General features: G+C 50.0%; 1 protein-coding gene across 1 annotated transcript in view; it reads right to left on the reverse strand.

Moving 5' to 3' along the window:
* The window catches only part of pcca (propionyl-CoA carboxylase subunit alpha), a 144,054-nt gene that overhangs the window by 114,049 nt on the left and 9,730 nt on the right, over nucleotides 1-20,275 (reverse strand). The window contains exons 5-6 of the mRNA XM_064311873.1: nucleotides 14,543-14,656; nucleotides 12,461-12,514 (exon numbers count right to left, since the gene is read on the reverse strand). Coding sequence (XP_064167943.1) covers nucleotides 12,461-12,514; nucleotides 14,543-14,656 — 168 coding nt within the window. The remainder of the gene's footprint in view (nucleotides 1-12,460; nucleotides 12,515-14,542; nucleotides 14,657-20,275) is intronic.

Below are 20,275 nucleotides of genomic sequence, written 5' to 3' on the forward strand. Positions count from 1 at the left end.
GATCCTCTGCCCCCGCCGTCATCGTTAAAACACACGCACGCTTGTTTGCAGGCGCATCCCTGGTGTTTTAAGGACTGAAGTCCTGCCCTGAGTGTCTGCTGTTGTCACGGCACACCTGTCCCTGTACCCCCCCCCCGTCCACCCCCCACCCCCGTCAATAAATAGGCTCCTTCTCTCTGGACTGTGGAAGTCGGAGTGTGTTAATTACTGCCCAACACCTCAGCAAGAGTCTAAACTCTACACTGGGAGCAAAATTAAAAAAAAGAACTATACGGAGCACAGAGCTACGCTAGCGTGTCGGGGGCCAGAGGGGTCACGGGGTCACGGGGTCGCGGGGTCAAACGAGCAGATTACCCAGAAGTAATCTCCCCCAACGTGACCCTCAGAGCTCCGTTTAACGGTTAGGGAGGGCAGCCGCCGTACAGCGAGCGCGAGCACGAGCAGAGTGAGCAGAACAGCACGTCCGTGGAGGACGACGGGGCGGCTGAGTGACAGCTCCTGGGTGGAAGACGGATGCTCTGGCGTTCTGTCTTTGTGACGGGGGAAGCAGGGCGGCACACAGGCCTACGCTTCTGCAGTGAGAGCGAGGGGAAAAATCCGGAACTTTCCATTTTTACACATCCCATTTACTGTGGCATTATTAACCCTTCAAGGTCTAAGATCACAAATATGCGATTAGAATGTTGTTAAGTGAATGTTGTTAACATTCCAATGCTGATGTCACAATCACTACTGGTGAGTGAAAGCAGTGGAGTTCTAGAACACTAAAAAAGCATTCCGAAAATCGTACTCTTGAAAGAGTATTATTAAAGATTACAGCTTCTGACAATGGACAAAAAGAGGAAAGGATGTCCCAGGAATTGCATGGGTTTCAAATAATGAGATCCAACATTTACTTTACTGACAAAAAACATTTTTCCCACCAAACCCATTGATAGAAATTATACGACAAAATTTAAAGGAGACATTCACCAGTAAAAATCATTCATAGCATAGCATTGATGAAATGCCCATGCTACCCAAAGCAGAAATAAGCATTAACACATTTCCCCTGGCTCTCCAGGAGGGTGATAATCGCTGTTAATGTTTACAGGACAAGGCAGAGGCGTAATACCTTCTCAATACGAAGGCTTTCCATGAACGTGTGCGACGGAAAGCCCAGAGCAGGGTTTGACATTTTTGAGTTTACCTGTCACATTACACGGTTTGGTTACTGATGGAACTACACAGGAGAGGATAACACACTACACAGGATTCTGACTCCGGGGAACTGTTACAGCGTGACACCACCTCAGGGTGCGGCGAAAAACATCCTCCTGAATGATACAAAGCTCCTTCACTTCACTTCCATCTCGCTCGGAGAGTTCCACCAAAGGGACACAGACCTCACCCAGCCGTTTTCCGCCCAGGCACACAGCCCTTTACGGTCACTTACCGTGCTTCCGTGCTTTGACTTGGCCGTGGCCTCGGAGGTTGATCAAATAAAACACTGGCGTTTACAGCTCAATAAGCTTCTAATCACCTGCTCCAGCCCAAGCCAGCGTTCATGCCTTCACGCTCGAATCATTTCGCCCTTGATATTTTTTCTTTCTTTCTTTCTATTTTTTTTTCTTTCTTTCTTCTACAGCTCCCCATCTTGCCAGCTTTTGGCGGGAACGGTGCTCGCGAAGCGACAGGAACTCTTTACTACGCTGGCATCGCGCTTCCTCTCGCTCGCGGAGACCGCGGTGAATATTACACAGCTTGGCAGGAACGGACTTGCACCTTACCAGGCACGCCGGAAAGGGAAACGGCAGTCCCCTGCTCTGCGCTGGGAATCGCTACACGCTAACGCCTGCAATCAGGGCTACGGCTCGGGGCTAACATCCTCGAACGCCTTCCTGGCGCGACTCACCCCTCGCACAATTGTGTACCCAACAAACAAAACCGGTGTATTTGGGTCCAGCCAGCGCTGGAACCAACAGGGACAGAGCTGCGGGCCACAGAAATGCAAGTCTCAGCTCATCCATGTGTGCTCACACGCTGAATCATCCACTAACTGAAATTCTTGAGACAAGAAATAATAATATTATTATAATACTAATAATAATAAAGAATCCGGCAGCATATCTGGATTGTATATAAAAATGTAACCTGTGCACATCACTCTTGCTAAGGACATCTGTTAAATGTGTTAAACGTGATGTAAATGCCACCACCAAGCACCACCCCCCCTCCACCACCAACCCCCCCTCCACCACCACCCCCCCTGCACCATCACCCCCCCTCCACCACCAACCCCCTCCACCACCACCCATTTGCCTCACTCGCTCACCTGTCCCCGTGGCTGTATTGATGGAGGGGCGCTTAGCATAATAAAGGGACCTGTGGACCTAATCCTGACAGACCTTTTCTGCTTTCCTGCACATACCTCCAGGCTAGGCAGCAGCATGTGCGCGCACGCACACACACACACACACACACACACACACATTTGCATCCCTAAACTGCGCTAACTGTGAATGAGCCTTTTTAGCTGCAAATGTAATGACGTGCTCATTTCCAGAGGAGAACACAAGGCTGAACGGCCCGCTCGTATTCACGCTAACTGGCCTGTCTTTATTCCAGCACGGGGGGAAGTTAAAGAGCCTGGGGACGCAGCCCTGGGCTGTGGGGCTCCTGGTGCGGGCCTCAGCCTGGGCCAGGCCAGCCGCTGGAAACGGAAGAGCCAGTTCCTCATGGACACAGGGGCTGCAAACACGCCCTCTGCCCTCTCGCCCCCGTCCCCTACATGAAAATAATTCAGAAAGGAGCCGAGCGCAGTGCATGCTGGGAGCACTGGGCGAGGAGATGGTGCGTACACCAGCAAGTGAGAGAAAGGTGATCGCACAACCTAGCACAGAGACAGCGTACAGTAGCACAGAGATAGCATAGCGTAGCAGAGATAGCGTACAGTAGCACAGAGATAGCACAACATAGCAGAGATAGCAAACAGTAGCACATAGATAGAATAGCGTAGCAGAGATAGCGTACAGTACACAGAGATAGCGTAGCGAGAGATAGCACCACGTAGCACAGAGATAGCACTCAACACTCTAAAATGCTCTATGAACGTGTGTCCAGATCCCAGTTTTACACCACTGAAGTGTACGGCGGTCAGCTTACAAACCGTCACCATCTGTGAATGAGTTAGCTGAGCTGACGGTATCCAAACGCAATCCATGTAATGAGGCCCTGATAAAGCGGTATTAACAACCAGGGGGGGCCAGGAGGGGGGGGGAACAAGTAGTTTTATTAAATTTCCCCACCACAAAAACACAAGCACATCCTGTTTTAAAAGCAGCCGGAGCACATGGACGCGATTAAAATCTGCCTTTTTATAAGAGCGGGTTTTTTCTTTGGCCATTAAACCAAACCACACACACACACACACACACACACAGGGCAGTTCTGCCTAATCGTGTCGCTCGGGGAGTTCTAATTGGCTGCTCCCCTGCCCCCCCCCGCATTGTTTCATCCGAATGCAAGCAGTCGGCATTTCACAATGCCCATAAGAATACAGTATCAGTAAGATCAAAGTTTTCCTCAAAATCACCCATCCAGCCAGCAGCATCACCTATTCAGCCACGCTGCGGTCCCCGTACCTTCTAGAAAGTACCGCTTAGTTTCGTAAAACAGTTACAGGGACATGAACATCAACGTAAGCACCTGTACTGACACAAATTCACCTGAAAAGATAGGATCACTAGTCCCTCTGCAATCTAAGACATAGCATGTCAATATATTTCAGTGCCATGAGTCTTTATGGATAACTCACACTAATGTTAAATACTGAACTTCTAATAGGATATTTTCAGTTAGTGCTCTCCAGTGACCAGTGAGGACCCAGGGAACATATTTATAAGGGAAGGCCGGTCAGTGAGGTCACATGACCCATTTCAATACCAATGCTGAGGCCGTAAAAAAAAAAAATAGTTGTAGTAAAAATTCAAAGTTATCAAGGTTTCAATTTCCGTGGCAACACGGCATAGCCCCGACGCTGATGAGCTTCGTGTGTGCGTCGGCGAAGGCAGGCGCTCTGTGGCTGGTTAGCAGGAGGCGTTTGCCACAGACAGACCCCGCTCCAAGATGGAGCACAGATGGCTGAACGTTCACACCATTGCGGCCGTTTCTTTTTTTTATTTATTACTAGAAGAAAAATATTTTTTCAGAGGTGCCGCAATATTGGTATAATCTTTCCAGCGTATTTCTGCAAAAAAAAAAAATAAAGCAAATCACTCAAGGAAAATGAATCATTTATGGGCTGGAAATGAAATGACAATGGGCACAAGGGGCAGAAGACAAACATGCGTCTCCAATTACTGAATTATGCAGATTATGCGGATGAATATTCAGTCTGAACCAGGGCCCTAATCCGGCAGCCAGGATGCGCGGACAAGGCTTCTGAACGAGGTGGAGAAACCGATGTCAGCGGTCCCGTGTGACCGAGCTAATCCAATCACAGCCAGACATTTGTTTTTCTGATTTTCAAAATTCAATTACCCCTTGAATTACAAAATTCCTAATGACTTCTGAAATTTTGAATGACTTAATAAAATAAAATAAAAAAAAGGTTCTGCTCATTTACGCAGAAACGAGTTCATTAGACGAGTCGCCCATTTTCCCAGCAGGAACGCGAAGAATCCTCCGCAAAATATAACCCTGTTTCCCAAAGCATCTCCCAAAAATAAAATTAGGATTGAATCGTATAACATAATAAGGCACGACAACCCAGAGGCAGAGAGCAGACTCTTTTTAACATCTGTCCCCACGGCAACCTGCTCCGTGCACATCGGGCCAATCGCGAGACACGGCACGGGGGCGAGGGGGAGGGCGCTGGGCGGCGACGAGCCCGGCCTCAGACAGGACCCGCGAAAACACGGCTGACCCCCGCGACACCCCCCTACCCCACCCCCTCCAAATCCCCCCACGTCCTGAAGGACGACGCAGACAGGTGACCGTAAACAATTAATCACCATGGTGACACCTCTCCATCTGCCCGAGTACGGTGCAGACATGGGAGCCGTCAATCACGCGCCGCGGTCCGCTGGCCCCGCCCCCGCGCGGGGAACCGGCCAATCAGGCGCAGGAACACCGACGATCGCCAGCAGATGTGGCCTCTTATGAGCTTTGCGCCCCCACACCAACATCTTATTTATGGGCGTCAGAGCCAGCGGCTGAGGCTTTGTATTAAGTTTTATCCGTTTGTAACCCGAGAAGGTGAGAGAGACCCATGGCTGTGCTCTGATTCTGCTCAAAAAAAAAAACCTGGTTTACCGTGAATCTGTTTTTGACACCCATTGCAAACGTAATGTTTAAAAAATTTTCCAGTCCCCAGAAACCCACCGTAGAGCGCATACCCACACCTGAGACCGTTAAACCGCCAGAGATTCAGAGCCAGAGACGGGCCCGGGGCTGAGACGCCGGACTGAGAGACGCCAGGGCAGGGAGACGCCGGGCTGATTCGAGCCGATTTTGAAGCGCAGGCCTTCGAGCCGGATTCCCCGCGTTAGGGGGATTCATCCTGCCGGTAAATCTGCGTCCGTGGCTGAGCAGCCACCTGATTGGTCCGACAGGACCGGCCAAACCACCGACGGGGAGGCAGCTAACCGAGGACACCGGGGCGATCGACGGCTCTTCTGACACACACACTCCACTCCAGCGCCCCTCTCCTCCCCCCTTTGTTTAGGGAGACAGAAGGGACCGGTTTTCCATTACAAATGTCACACGCCGATGACAGCCATTGGCTGAATAAACGTCTGTCTCCGCAGAGAAGGGAACCCTGCCTCAGCACTGGGGGCCACACAGAAGGGAACCCTGCCTCAGCAGTGGGGGCCACAGAGAAGGGAACCCTGCCTCAGCACTGGGGGCCACAGAGAAGGGAACCCTGCCTCAGCACTGGGGGGCCACAGAGAAGGGAACCCTGCCTCAGCACTGGGGGGTCACAGAGAAGGGAACCCTGCCTCAGCACTGGGGGCCGCAGACAAGGGAACCCTGCCTCTGCACTGGGGGCCACAGAGAAAGGAACCCTGCCTCAGCACTGGGGGCCACAGAGAAGGGAACCCTGCCTCTGCACTGGGGGCCGCAGAGAAGGGAACCCTGCCTCAGCACTGGGGGCCACAGGCACGCCGTGTTTTAATAAGAGTAACGGAGCCTAATGTGTGCGCTGGGCCAATGGGGGGATGGGGGTGTGAGGGGGTGAAAGGATTAGGGGATGGGGAGATGAGAGGGTGATGAGAGGAGGGGGGAAGAGCACACACCTACACACCACAGACACAGACGCACGCGCACACTCACACGTAGACAGACAGACAGACAGACAGACAGACAGACAGACAGACAGACAGACAGACAGACAGACAGACAGACAGACAGACAGACAGACACACAGACAGACACACAGACAGACACACAGACAGACACACAGACAGACACACACACACACACACACACACACACACACACACACACACACACACACACACACACACACACACACACACACACACACACACACACACACACACACAGTTCCTCCAGACGGCCTTTGGCAGAAGCCTGGTAGCTAGGAGGATCCGTAGGGATCCGGGCAAGCGGGAGGAGAGATCCGGGGAGCAAACATTGGCAGGGATCCCAATAATAATAATAATAATCAGACCCCCCCGGCACCACACAGCCCATCACTGCCTTTGTTTCTCCAGGACTCTGCATGATAATCAGAGTTGGGCTGCTGAGGGGGGGGATACGGGGGGGGGGGGCGCAGGGAGGCCACGCTATCCCCCCCCTCCCCACACGCAGCGCTAGCCGCTAACCGCCCAGCGCACGCCGCTACCCGCTACCCGCTACCCCACTGGGGCCCGCGAGAACTGGACGGGCCTCAATTTTCTAAAGCCAGATTACTACGAAAACCCGGACTGCGTAGGGAGGGAGGAAAAAATGAGGGAAAAGAAGATGAGAAGGAGGAGGAGGTGGGGGGGGCGGTTCTTTTGTTTGAATTAACCTGACATTTTCATACATGTTAAAGGCTGTAATTATGCTACCAGCTGGAGAACGGGCGGAACAGAATTCTGAGCGGACGGTTGCAGGCCCCTTTTGATTTATGTGCGTTTTTTATTTATTTTTTTTGTGTGGGGAGAAAAATGGCCACCGGTGCTACAGAGGAGAACAGAAGCGTTCCCCTCGCAGAGGCGCGGGAGAGGGGCTGCCTGTCTATCCGGGCATTTTTTTTTTTGGCGTGTTTACTTCACACATACAAATTGAAGTAAAACGCAGCCCAACACACATGTTAATGCCGTGACATCAGAAAAACATGTGAACACAAACAAAAGCAGGTGAGAATTGTGCAGCGCCTAAAACATAACCCAGAGTGACGGGGCTAAAGAAACACCCCCCCTCCCCCCCCCAAAAAAAAGGGGGGGGGAGAGAAAAAAAACACTACACAAATTGAGACTGAAACCACCACTGAAAATATATGACTGTATGCTTATTGGAATTTTTTTTTAACCAAAATGACACACAGTACATTCTTGTTTTTCCCTAATGTACTTTTCCAAATGATATAGTACTAAAAAAAAAAGAAACTATGCTTACTTTATTTTACCTGAGTCATAGCAAAACATTTTATGTTTAAAAGGACAAGAATGTCCTTTTAAGGATTATTTGCATAGACTGCTTTGTTGCTGCTATTGTTTCTGTTCAACAGATTAACCAACAGGGTCCAAGTTAACCTACGCGATCGCTCCCTGCACTTGGTACTGTACTTTCCTCTAGGGTTTTCGACACACTTGTTCCTGGTTATGGTTATACACTTTGTTGTACGTCGCTCTGGATAAGAGCGTCTGCCAAATGCCTGTAATATAATGTAATGTAACAAGAAGTTTACACCAGCCTACACAATCCTAACATTCTCAACCAGTCAAGGACAACCCTCACGTACTGCAACTGTCCCTTACTCCACTGCTTTACCCGTGATTTTGGGGGTGAGGGGGAGCATTTTGGGGGTGACAGTAAAGCACAGTAGTTGGGGAATAGTTTAGGGTTTGAAAGGAAAACCTCAGTATTACAACAAAAAGGTAATAAAATTTTTAAAAGTTCATAAAATTGAAAACAAAGTCTAGCGCTTGTGGTGGAGTGATCGAAGAATGTCTTGAAATCTGCAGTAATCGCATCAATCAGCGTTTGAATACTGTTTAATACAATAACACTATATTAAGGGTTTTTTTTCTTTCAAAACCACAAAATCCTCACCAAAGCCCATTCATGAAGCATTGGAGAAAGCACTTTTCTCCTTTATTAAACAAATAATTCTCTAAGCCGGTGAGCCGGTGATTTTCCGTGTGCGAATACTTTCCACTGCTCTGACCGTTAGGGCAAATCCGCTTTCCGAAAACCAAAACTAAGGCCGCCTTTCTCTCCTAACAATTCGGCAGATTACTAATCTCAAAACTCAAGAAGGATAAGGTGCGAAAAAAACGAAGCATTGCTGGGGCACGGTGCTGCTGCAGTAAATGCCAATGTTATGAGAGCTTTCGTGTTCTGCGGCCTGCGACGTCGCCGTAGAGCTGGCCTCAGGGCTCATACGGACCCCGAAGGCGCACCCGCTCCCGGGGCGGCTGGGTAACGACCGGTCTTTCGGCCGAGCTCGAGGCGCTAACGCCCCTAACTGCCTCGCTCGGCCGTAGGAAGCGCTTCCACTCCGGGCCCAATCCACCGGGCCGGTGCGCGCCGGTGCCGAGCCGAGACCAAGCCGGGCCTTCTGGGTCGCTTGGACACAGCGCTCGCTCTGGGACACACGCTTTTCGAGCCCCGGCCAGGTAAAGCCCACGGGCTGGAGGTGAGCTTGTGGAAACCGAAATTTTGAGGTTGACTCTCCATCACTATGTTTGTCCCACTAACACGATACCCCTACCCTTTCACTTACACAACTACGGCTCTCACTGCGAGAGGTTCCACCATCGTCCCCCCCGAGCTAGGACAGGGGGAAAGGAGGACATTTTAAAGTTTTGTTCAGTGTAAAAATAAAAATAAAAAGGAAGAGTCGATGGCTCTCTGAGTCAAAACTTTTAGCGCTCTGTCTGCTTGCCAGTCCTGCGCAGCGGACCGGTTTCGATTTCTGATTTTTTTAAAACGTGGAGCGAGCCGACCGCTATTCCATCCAGTCAGGTGACCCTTCAGGGCTTTTTTTTCCTTTTTCCCCTTGATGTGTGCAAATGAAGTTTTCGCCTCGGCGATCACACCTTTAATTAAATTAAAACAGGGGTGTTAAAGCTGTTGATTGTCAAAACGGAGGCTGGGGGGTGCGGGGGGGGGGGGGGGGGGGGGGGGGGGGCAGGGGGGGGGCGCATAATGCGATGAATATCAATGTGTGATGAGTGATGGGGCTCCCCCCACTGTCAGACAAACGAATATGAATAATAACCCCCCCCCCCCCCCCCAACTTCTCCTCCGTTTACCTCTGATGCTATTTTACAATCTTTCCCCCCTGGGTGGTATCAAAATATAAGTGACTAAATAAAAACAGCCTCACATTCATCTCCAGTCTAAAAATTAACCCCCCTACTTTTTTTGTTGTTGTTAATATACAACCGGCAAGAATCACAGAATATTTGTATTATTTTGTGTTCATGTCTCAAATTGTAGTGCCCTGATGGCAAAGCCCATCTTCGACAACGGAGAGAATTAACTCATCACCCAAAACAGTTCTATTCAGGAGCGCAGAAGCGTCCCAGCGAACTGTAATGAGGCTAAAAGACCGAAAGGCTCTCCCTGCATAAGCCCCGCTCAATGTACCCTCAAGAGCCGATGGAGAATCCCCAGCAACCTGTCTGCTCAGACTTAGGAGAAGGTCCATTTAACAGCGTCCTGACCTATTTCAGTACAGCCCCACACTACTCCCACCCCTCGCAAATACACACACACACACACACACACACACACACACACACACACACTCCCCTTCTCCACCCCACTGTCAGCACATCATCTTCATGTCAGGAGAATCAGGAGGGCAGTCTTGACACTGGGCCACAGCCTCAATCGTTAATACTTTTTTTCCTTTTTTTTTTTCCCTGCGCCATATATTGATTTTAATGAAAACAACTTGCTAATCCAAATAAACACCATGTCAGCAACTCACTCAAGCAAACCAAAATATTAGCACAGCATGATATGCCGAGGAAACCACAGGGTGACTGGGCCACCGGTGGGTTTGACCTCTGGAAGAGCGAGGCGGGGGGCGGCCGCAGGGCGGTGGGGGTGGGGCTGTGCGTTTGGGGGGGAGGGGGGTGGATGGGGGGGCGGGGGAGGTCTCTGAGGGCCTTTCCAGGCAGCCCTCGCTACCCGCAAAGAGGGTCACAACCCAAGGGGCCCAGCCAATCATGAGACTACATTACCCAACCACCACTAACCCCCTAAACCTGGGGTTTTCAACCACCACTAACCCCCTAAACCTGGGGTATTCAGCCTATTCTGATCCAGGGACTCCACCATCCCTCCCCCAACCCACCCTCGGCGCTCGAGGGGCCGCAGGTTTTGAGCTGAGACACGTGGCGAACCCCGCAGATGGTCCGGCTGCTGGTCAGCACGCCGCCCCCATGCCCCCCGCCAATGGCCCCCCTACGCCCCCACGCCCCCCCTCCCCCCAGGGGGCGGGGCCTGGCCCAGCGTGGGCCCGGGAGTGACAGCGCGGGTTTAAGGTCATTCTAATTGCCGCGGTCGCGTTGCCGCGGCCACCGTTGCCGGCTCAGGCTGCTCTCAAAGCCGGGTGCAGGTGAGCCGTGCCCTTTAGACCTCTAATTAAATACCACCGCAAAGGTTAATGCGCCGAGTCAGCAGCTACATCCTCCGCCGAGCCGCGACCGGCCAGGACCGGGCCTGGACCCGCCTGGACCCGCCTGGACCTGCCCCGACCCGCCTGGACCCGCCAGGACCCGCCTGGACCCGCCTGGACCCGCCCCGACCCGCCTGGACCCGCCTGGACCGGCCTGGACCCGCCTGGACCTGCCCCGACCCGCCTGGACCTGCCTGGACCCGCCTGGACCCGCCTGGACCCGCCAGGACCCGCCTGGACCCGCCTGACCCGCCTGGACCCACCTGGACCCGCCAGGACCCGCCAGGACCTGCCTGGACCTGCCCCGACCCGCCCCGACCCGCTGGACCTGCCCCGACCCGCCTGGACCCGCCCCGACCCGCCTGGACCTGCCTGGACCGCCCGGACCCGCCTGGATGCCCTGACCCGCCGGACCCGGACCCCTGGACGCCGCCTGGACCCGCCTGGACCCGCCCGGACCCGCCCGACCCGACCCGCCCGGACCCACCTGGACCCGCCTGGACCCGCCCCGACCCGCCTGGACCGCCCCGACCCGCCTGGACCGCCCCCCGGACCCCTGGACCTGCCCCGACCCGCCTGACCGCCGGCCAGCCGGACCCTGCCTGACCGCCTGACCCGCCTGGACCTGCCCCGACCCGCCAGGACCGGCCTGGAGCCGCCTGGACCCGCCTGGACCGGCCCGGACAAGCCTGGACCTGCCCCGACCCGCCAGGACCCGCCCCGACCAGCCTGGACCTGCCTGGACCTGCCCCGACCGGCCTAGACCTGCCCCGACCCGCCTGGACCCGCCTGGACCAGCCTGGAACGGGCCTGGCATAGCCTGGACCGGCCTGGACCGGCCTGGACCCGCCTGGTACGGCCTGGTACGGCCTGGTACGGCCTAGCACGGCTCGGCTACACGACCACAGGGCGGGAGAAACAAGCCTCGCCCAATCACACGCGATAATCCCGCTCGATGCGAGATTAAGTCTACGTACTGTACCTCTCGAGAAACTTCAGATTTATGATGATTTTCAAATAATATGATTATGTTTAAAAAAAAAATAATTTTAAAAACGTGAGTTTTAACTCACATATAATAAACGAAAGTTCCGAACTCAAGAAGCTTGGAAGGTGGTTTTAAAAAGAAACCTTAATTCAGTCAGTCTGTGAAGAGTACAACGTGAGGTGTACGGCATCCGTGTGATTTAAACCTATTCCTATTAAAAGCCACATATAAAGTAAATTTGCCACCTTCTGTATAACCTAATAGACAGCTGGAATGACCCGCCATAATTAGGGCCATCTGTCATATTACCGTACCCCCGCAGGAAGCACAATCTGCAGAGGTGCGGTCGGGATCATGCGATGCCGCGGTCGCCGCAGCGAAGAACACAGAGCTACCTCAGCCCTGACACGCATCAGATTCAGCGCAATTAAATAAAAGAGCGGAGATATTGAATGGATTTGCCTCCGAGCACACAAACGTGCCACACCGGGCGTGTCTCAGGGACTCAGACGCTTGCTCATCTATCTGCAGCGCGTCTCTGTCCTTTCCGACAGACGTCTCGATCCCCGGCCTGCACAGACCCCGTCTTCACACGAAACGGACAGTCACAATTCAAAAATACTCACCAGCCGCTTCGCAAATTCTTTATTCTCAGACAGGAACCCATAGCCTGGGTGTACCTGTAAAACAAAAAAAAAATTATAATAAATAAATAAATGCATACATTTTTAAATCGTCAAAAGAACGACATCATGAAAATTGATAAAAGGTTAAAGGTGGGATCAAAATTAGGGTCAATCTACCGAGACCAGTACTGCGGCCGAGTTTTATGGGAATTTAAAAAAAAAGATTTTCATTTAAATGTGGACGACTACAAACAGAATCAGGTCCAGACTGAAATCATATCGCATTTTGGAATAATATTTTTGAGGTAACCCTCAGCAACTGACACTGTGCCTTATGCCTAGTTTTAATGCAGAACACAACAGAGAGTAGTGAACAGGGAATTATAATAATAATAGAATTTAAAATTTTCATTTCAATAATAGAATTGAAATGAAAACATGAGAAATTTTTTTAATTCATCTTGTTTCTAGATTTTTTTTTAAAACAGTAAAAACATGAATTTCTTTTCTGTACATAACCGCACACTGTAATACAGAAGTGTGAAGCGACGGCTAGCCGTAAGGCTACGTATGATTTACCATCTTCCTCCTCTGTTCAGCCCTTTATAGCGATTAATTAACGGTCATAAAAGGGAACGGAGGCCAGAGACGGTTTCAATAAAAATTTAATAGCCAGAAAAAAATTATAGCTAGCAATAAATGTACAGTGCAGCAGGCTGCCAGTTAACCAGTAGCCGGCTACCTTCAAACAGCATTTATTACTACAGTAACAGCACGGAAATATAGCCGTTCAAGAGGAAAGCGTCTTTTTAAAAAGAACTGATTTTCTAATAGCTCTCAATAAAAAAAATTACAGCGCTTAAATCCTTAAGACAAGGCCGTCTTTATTCACATGTGCCTCGTCACTACGCAGACATTACGACAGAAAATCTAGATATATATAGGAAATATTCCGTAGATAAATAAATGCATAAATTAATAATTGTATTAATGTAGCGGAAACTGCCAACACTGTGACTATGACTTTCAGCCGGTCCATAGACCATCTCTCGCCACGTTTCTATAAAAGGGTTTATTTAGTATTCCTCCAGGGTTTTTGCTTATTTATCTACATATTACCAGCGTGGAAGTCTTAGTTCAACTAATTTCACATTCATCGGGAACATGAAAGGCTGCAAGAGTCACTTTTTCATACCATATTTCAGCTTGCCAGTATAATCTCAGCTAACACAAGTCCATTATAATTCTCTCATGCTCCCAATAGCCCCCTATGGTGTTTTTGTTGTTTCTTGTGTTTTGTTAAATAATGCATTCTCCTCCTTGAAAGTCTCCAATACGCTACACTTTTCCCCTTACGCAAGCAAACGGCGCTTCTTTATTGATTTGTTCTCCAAAAAATGTACATATATATGTATTTTTTAATTTAATAATGTTTATTTTGAGCGGATGAATGAAGGGGTCTGGCGAGCAGGTTTTGGGTTTTTGCTCGCTGGTGGCGAACGTTCCCCCGTCCTCCATTTTGTGAGATCTGCACTTGGACAGCGAGCGGCTCTCGCGGCACAGATTGGACGCCCCGGCCGTGCCAGGACTCCCGCGCTGCCTCTGAAGATCTCGCCGCCGCGAAAGAACCAGACTCCTACACAGACTCTTCCGCCATTTCCCCTTTGTGTTCTTTCCTTTTCTTTCTTCTCTCCCTCTCTCTTTTCTTTATTTTTTTTTGTCGTCGGCGGCGGCGGCTCAAAATTTTGGACAGAGGCCGGAGCGGCTCTCCGAATCCACAGGCGACCCCGGCAGCAGCTGCCCCCCCCCCCCCCCCCCCCGCGGCACGGCCAGACGCCGCCGGGCCCCTTTGATACCAGCGAGGCCGCTGCCCCGGCCCCGCCCGCACGCGGAGGTGGACGCCGGGGCTGAAGCGGGGCGCGGCTCTACTCCCCCCCACCCCCCCCCTTTGTGGCGGTCTGTATTTGGGGGGGGGGGGGCAGGGGGGGTCTGAGCTGGCGGTGGCGCTCAAAGCCGCCGTGGCGGGAGGGTGAAGCCGGCTCAAACCCCCCCCCCCCACTCGAGCCGCTCTTTCAGACTCACAGCTTGCGCTCCCGTCCGTCTCACCGCCTCCAGGATGGCCGCCATGTTGAGGTAGCTCTTACTGGTGGGAGCCGGGCCAACGCACACCGCCTCGTCCGCCATTTTCACGTGCACCTGAAAGACAGACAGACAGACAGACACGCACACACACACACACAGACAGACACACACAGACACGAGCACACACACAGACACACACACACACACACACACACAGACACACACACACACACAAAGGGGTGAGTTCAGGACGAAGTTGAGAGAGGGAGAAAAAAAAATCATACTGTTCCACAACAATCCCCACCTGCTAATAATTTGCATTGAAGTGCCAATTAACAGCATTTGACCGGGACTAAGTCTCATACTGATCCTTGTGTAAATAACTCGTAAATAACTGTGTAATGCCCGATGACTCTTCAGGCCCACCGCTCAGGCAGCGCACCGCAGCGGCGAGGGACAGGAGGACAGGGCCGGGCTACGCAGCTGGGCGTACGCTCACTCATACTGCGGAACCCGCAGAACCCGCAGAACCCGGGGAACCCGCGTTCACAGCCAGCACCCAGCGTGGAACCCTGGGAAGAGCAGGAATACCCAAACGGGTCGACAGAAAGGGACGCCGCGTCAGAGCCGAGAGCGAATCACAAACCGGGTCCTGCACGGTTTAATGGCTGTGAACCAGAACAACGGAACGCGTTCCAGCCAGCGCTACACATCTCCTGTGCTTAACACTCAACCGCTCACTACACAATTCATCAGGAATTATGCTGCCACATGCACATCTGCAACAGTACTCATGTTAAGAGTGTGGACACTCGCATAGCCAAAATATGGCAAAATATTTAAATCTGCATATCATTTTATGCACAAGAACCAAATTAAAAGTGCACAAAGGAGACAGAAGCAGTAGCAGCATTTAATGTAGTGAGATTATTGTTTTGATTTTTAACTGTTTTAACTGCATATTTTGTTTGCACGTTCGTCTGCACAAGGTCTGTTCTGTGAAAAAGTATGAGCATTGACTGACACTCCCTTACTATGTGTGTGAAAAAGTATGAGCATTGACTGACACTCCCTTACTATGTGTGAGGACTGGAGAATACTGGCGTGAGTGTCACACAGAAAGCGCCAGACTGACACACACGCACATACACACGCGCACGCACGCACACACGCAAGCACACACGCACATACACACACGCACAAGCACGTAAAAATCAACACACACGCGCACACAGACACACACAGACAGTGCCAGTCTGACACAAATATGCACACACACACACACACACACACAAGCACGTAAACCCCCCCTCTCCCCCCACACACACACACACACACACAGGCAAAGCGGTGGTGTGGTGACAGAACTTCAGCTAATTAAGTGACAGACAATTGTGCTCAGGGGACACATTCCTGGGAATTACTATCAACAACTGGCTCAACACCGTGGGGAGAAAGAGGCTCTTACGGACCACGTGTTCGCCGCGGCGCCTCTCTCAACGCTGCCGGAGCGAGCCGGCGTTCACGCCCGCGCCGGGGAAACGCGCATCACAATCATGACGAGAATCCACGGCAGAATGCCACCAGGAGTCACATGACCTTCTTCCGCTGGTGCCAGAATTCCAGGAAGATGACCGTAGATTCAGAAGAGCAAGAACAGCAGCAGCAGCAGCAGACAAATCAGTGGTCACTGCTTGGTGGCCTTCACAAGTTATACTACAAAGCACATCCCTATGAGTGCCGAGGCACGCAAACGTGTATCTGTGCCTATACGTGGATTTGAAGCACACAGACGTGCATCTGTGCCTATACGTGGATTTGAAGCACACAGACGTGTATCTGTGCCTATACGTGGATTTGAAGCACACAGACGTGTATCTGTGCCTATACGTGGATTTGAAGCACACAGACGTGCATCTGTGCCTATACGTGGATTTGAAGCACACAGACGTGGATCTGCACATGTTGTCGTTTTAAGATGTTTGTGCGTGCGCACATTTTATTTTCTATCATTTTAACTGTGTTTAATTACCTATAATAATAACATACAGGAACCGTATCAAATCTTTGCCATAGATTTCAATTAAATTCAAACAAGGGTTCATTAGGAAGGGTACATGGTGCTTGTCACTCATTCCAAATTGGTATGTAGTTACTTTTTCCTTCTGGTTAATAATTTCTGAACGTTATTTTGTCTCATTAATTCACCATATTAAATTAGATGTGCGATACGGAGGCAATCTTGTGTTAAGGTTTAATTAATGACACCTTCTCTCAAACTAAGCTGGGTTGCGGAAAAATTGTTAGCAACGGTGCAGTGATTCTCCTCACTGGCTCAACCTCAAGAGCCCACGAATTTCACATTTCATATTTCTTGAAATTGCGAGCAGTCCGTGGATTTGCATATCGGTTAAGTAGTGTCATCGCTTCTCCGTGTTCAGCTCATTTAGAAGTGATTAGGCGATTAATGAGGATGGGGAAAAAACAGCGAGATGTGTACGATACGTGTCTAAACTGTGCTGGAAAACACACGGCAGATTTCTGTAGGAAACTAATAATGTCATCAGGACATTCGCTAAAGACACACGTATCATTTCAATCATTTACATCCTTAATGCAGAGTGTAATTAATAATTTAATAGGCCTATTTGCGTTACAGACTCTTGCTGCAAAACTTGCTGCAGAACTGTTGTTTTCCGTTCCTACCTACTGGATAAAAATAGGCTTCTGGCCATTTAGACAAATGTTTTTTTTTTTTAAAAAGGGGGGGGGGGGGGGAACGAATCCATTTTCTGTCAGCATGCATTATGCACTTAAATTCTCCACCAGTGCCCATAGCCACGCAAAGGATGACAGGATTTCAGTTACGGAAGATTTGAACCCTTTCAATTGTTCAATTACTATCTGACTATTTAGTCAAAAGGTTTCTATGAAATCCACTTAAAGGGGCTTTTGCCAGGAGAACATCAGCACGATTCAGGAGAATGAAACCTTCACTCCCATTAACAGTCACAGAGAAAGGGAGAGAGCAGGAGAGCTTTCCGTCAGAACAGCTAATAAAAGTCTTAAGAAGAGAACACCCAACGTCGACACACAGCAACGGCATAAAGAGTTCTGACCCAACGACGACACACAGCAACGGCATAAAGAGTTCTGACCCAACGACGACACACAGCAACGGCATAAAGAGTTCTGAATAAGCCCCAATAGGCCCTCAGAGCATCATGCAAAAATTAAATTAACACGCTGAGCCGAAAAGATCGGCTTTACAGAACATTTATAGTATAATATAATGTGTATAATGGAATTTAGGAACATTACAGGTCAGCTGGTTTTTGCAGGACAGGAAGACTTGATAATTTATGCGCCATTCAAGAAATTATTTTGTCTATTTAAATTATTATTTTTTTTATTACTGTTGCACATAGTCATTTATTGTTTTAATTGGTTGCAGTGCAATCCTAATAGAAAAGGAAACAGTTCTACTTAACCATTTCAGTTCTCTGAGCATATTTCCACCATGTACTCCACAGATATTTATATACACTGTAAAGTAATGGCATGTCCTTCTGACATGGCTGTCTGATGTGGCTGCTCCACGCAGCCTATTCTCAAAATGTAAGATGTTATACTTGAGCTGACACTCGTGGTTCTGGAGATATACTCCAGTGAACACACTTTATTTTTCAGCAACCGAAAATGATTTTTTTTTTCTTCGATAATAGAGCCGACCAACTGATCCATATCATTTCTAGGCCTAAGCTTGACATTTCCTGATAGAGACGAGTCTTGTGAACAAAATAAAGGGGTTGCATTTGGGTTATCTATTACATAAACTTGTTAAAACGGAGAATAGTGGGGGGGAAAATGTCAGAATCTCCTTCGATCTCTAAGGGTTAAAAACTATTTTTAAAAACCCAAACACAGGGACACAGTGATTTCTGGACGGTAGACCTAATGCAGTGAAGCACCCCGCCAACTGAACTGAACCAAATCCTGACCCTCAGGCTTCCCCCAAACAGCATTCCCCACCTCAAACAGTATTCCCCACCTCAAACAGCATTCCCCACCTCAAACAGTATTCCCCACCTCATAACACAAGAGAAAGTCCACTGCCACCAGAGGTTCCCACAATCGCACAGCCTTCCCACAATCCCTCAGCCTTCCCACAATCCCCCAGCCTTCCCACAATCCCGCAGCCTTCCCACAATCCCACAGACTTACCACAATCCTGCAGCCTTCCCACAATCCCTCAGCCTTCCCACAATCCCTCAGCCTTCCCACAATCGCACAGCCTGTCCACAATCGCACAGCCTTCCCACAATCCCTCAGCCTTCCCACAATCGCACAGCCTGTCCACAATCGCACAGCCTGTCCACAATCGCACAGCCTTCCCACAATCGCACAGCCTGTCCACAATCGCACAGCCTGTCCACAATCCCACAGCCTTCTCTCAATCCCTCAGCTGTCCCACAAGCCCTAAGCCTTCCCACAATGCCTGGGTTTCTGTTTTCTCCTTGTGCATCTCAGAGACCATTTAATGCGGCTTTAACTCATATACCGGAAGTAAAGGTGATTTCTTCAGTGCCATGCAGTGGGAATGCCACAATGCTACCTGTGACCTGACTGCACGGCGCTCCTCACTGGCACACAGGTGAGCCCAGCTGTGTACAGACTTACAGGCAGATTCACAAGGAAAATCCCAGCCGATCAACTGAGGCGGAGTCGAAAAAATATTAAGGTTTGGGTAAAAATTCCCAGGAACAGAAAAAAACTAAATATGCTAAAAATGAACAAGGTGACTTTTACTCCTGCTGTTCAGGCATGCTCACTAAAGCAGATCTTCCTGAACAGACCTAAATATGCGTTTCCACAACAACAGGAGCAATGCAATTAAAGTCATCCTTTCATTACCACCAATTGTCACCTTTGTTCCTTTCAGCTTCTCGAACATTTCACCAGTTAGTTCAGCGTCAGGTGGGGAGACACGTTTTGCTGTGCATTCCCCTACTGCAGCAGTGAAATTCATAAATAAATGACAATGAATGAATGAATGAATGAATGAATGAACAAACAAATTAATAAATTAATGAATGAATGAATGAATGAACGAAAGCAAGTGCTTCTTCCTCCAGGTCTGTAAAGGTTAAACTGAACTGGCTGGTAACAATTCTATTACATGGCGAATCCCCAGTCAGCAAACAGAAGCCTTGCATATTAAACCACAGAGCTTTCCCTTCCCCAGGGACCCCCCATCTCAGCAGGGTGGCCAGGCGGTGCTTTTTTTAAGGATTGATTGCGAAGCCCCCTGCAGTTTGAGGTAAACTGACAATTTTCCGTCAGCAGGGAAGGTGGCTTTATTAGTGATGGGGGGGTGGGGTGGGGGGGGGGAGGGGGGGTGGTTGGGGGAAGCAAAGCTCCTGCTATTCCGATTTGTGCTTGTACACCAGATTACCTCATCCAGCCTTCAGCCAATTACCAGTAGGCCTTCGAGGGGGGTGGGCCCACAAGGACTTTAAAAAAATAACCCTGAAACAAGCGGGCTCTGTCAATCACAGGTAGAGAAGAATCAGAGAAAATGAATTTGACTTTCAATCGAATCTACGCTCAAATCCACTGGATGGGTCAACGGGTCGACTTGTGTCATATTTAACCTGGACTTCAGGAAACACCCGTTCATGATATAATATGCAAAACGGTAGCTGTGTGGAAAGGGCATCTGCCCTGGGAACA

Source organism: Anguilla rostrata, chromosome 15 (genome assembly GCF_018555375.3).
Source record: "Anguilla rostrata isolate EN2019 chromosome 15, ASM1855537v3, whole genome shotgun sequence".
In the NCBI taxonomy this organism is placed as follows: domain Eukaryota; kingdom Metazoa; phylum Chordata; class Actinopteri; order Anguilliformes; family Anguillidae; genus Anguilla; species Anguilla rostrata.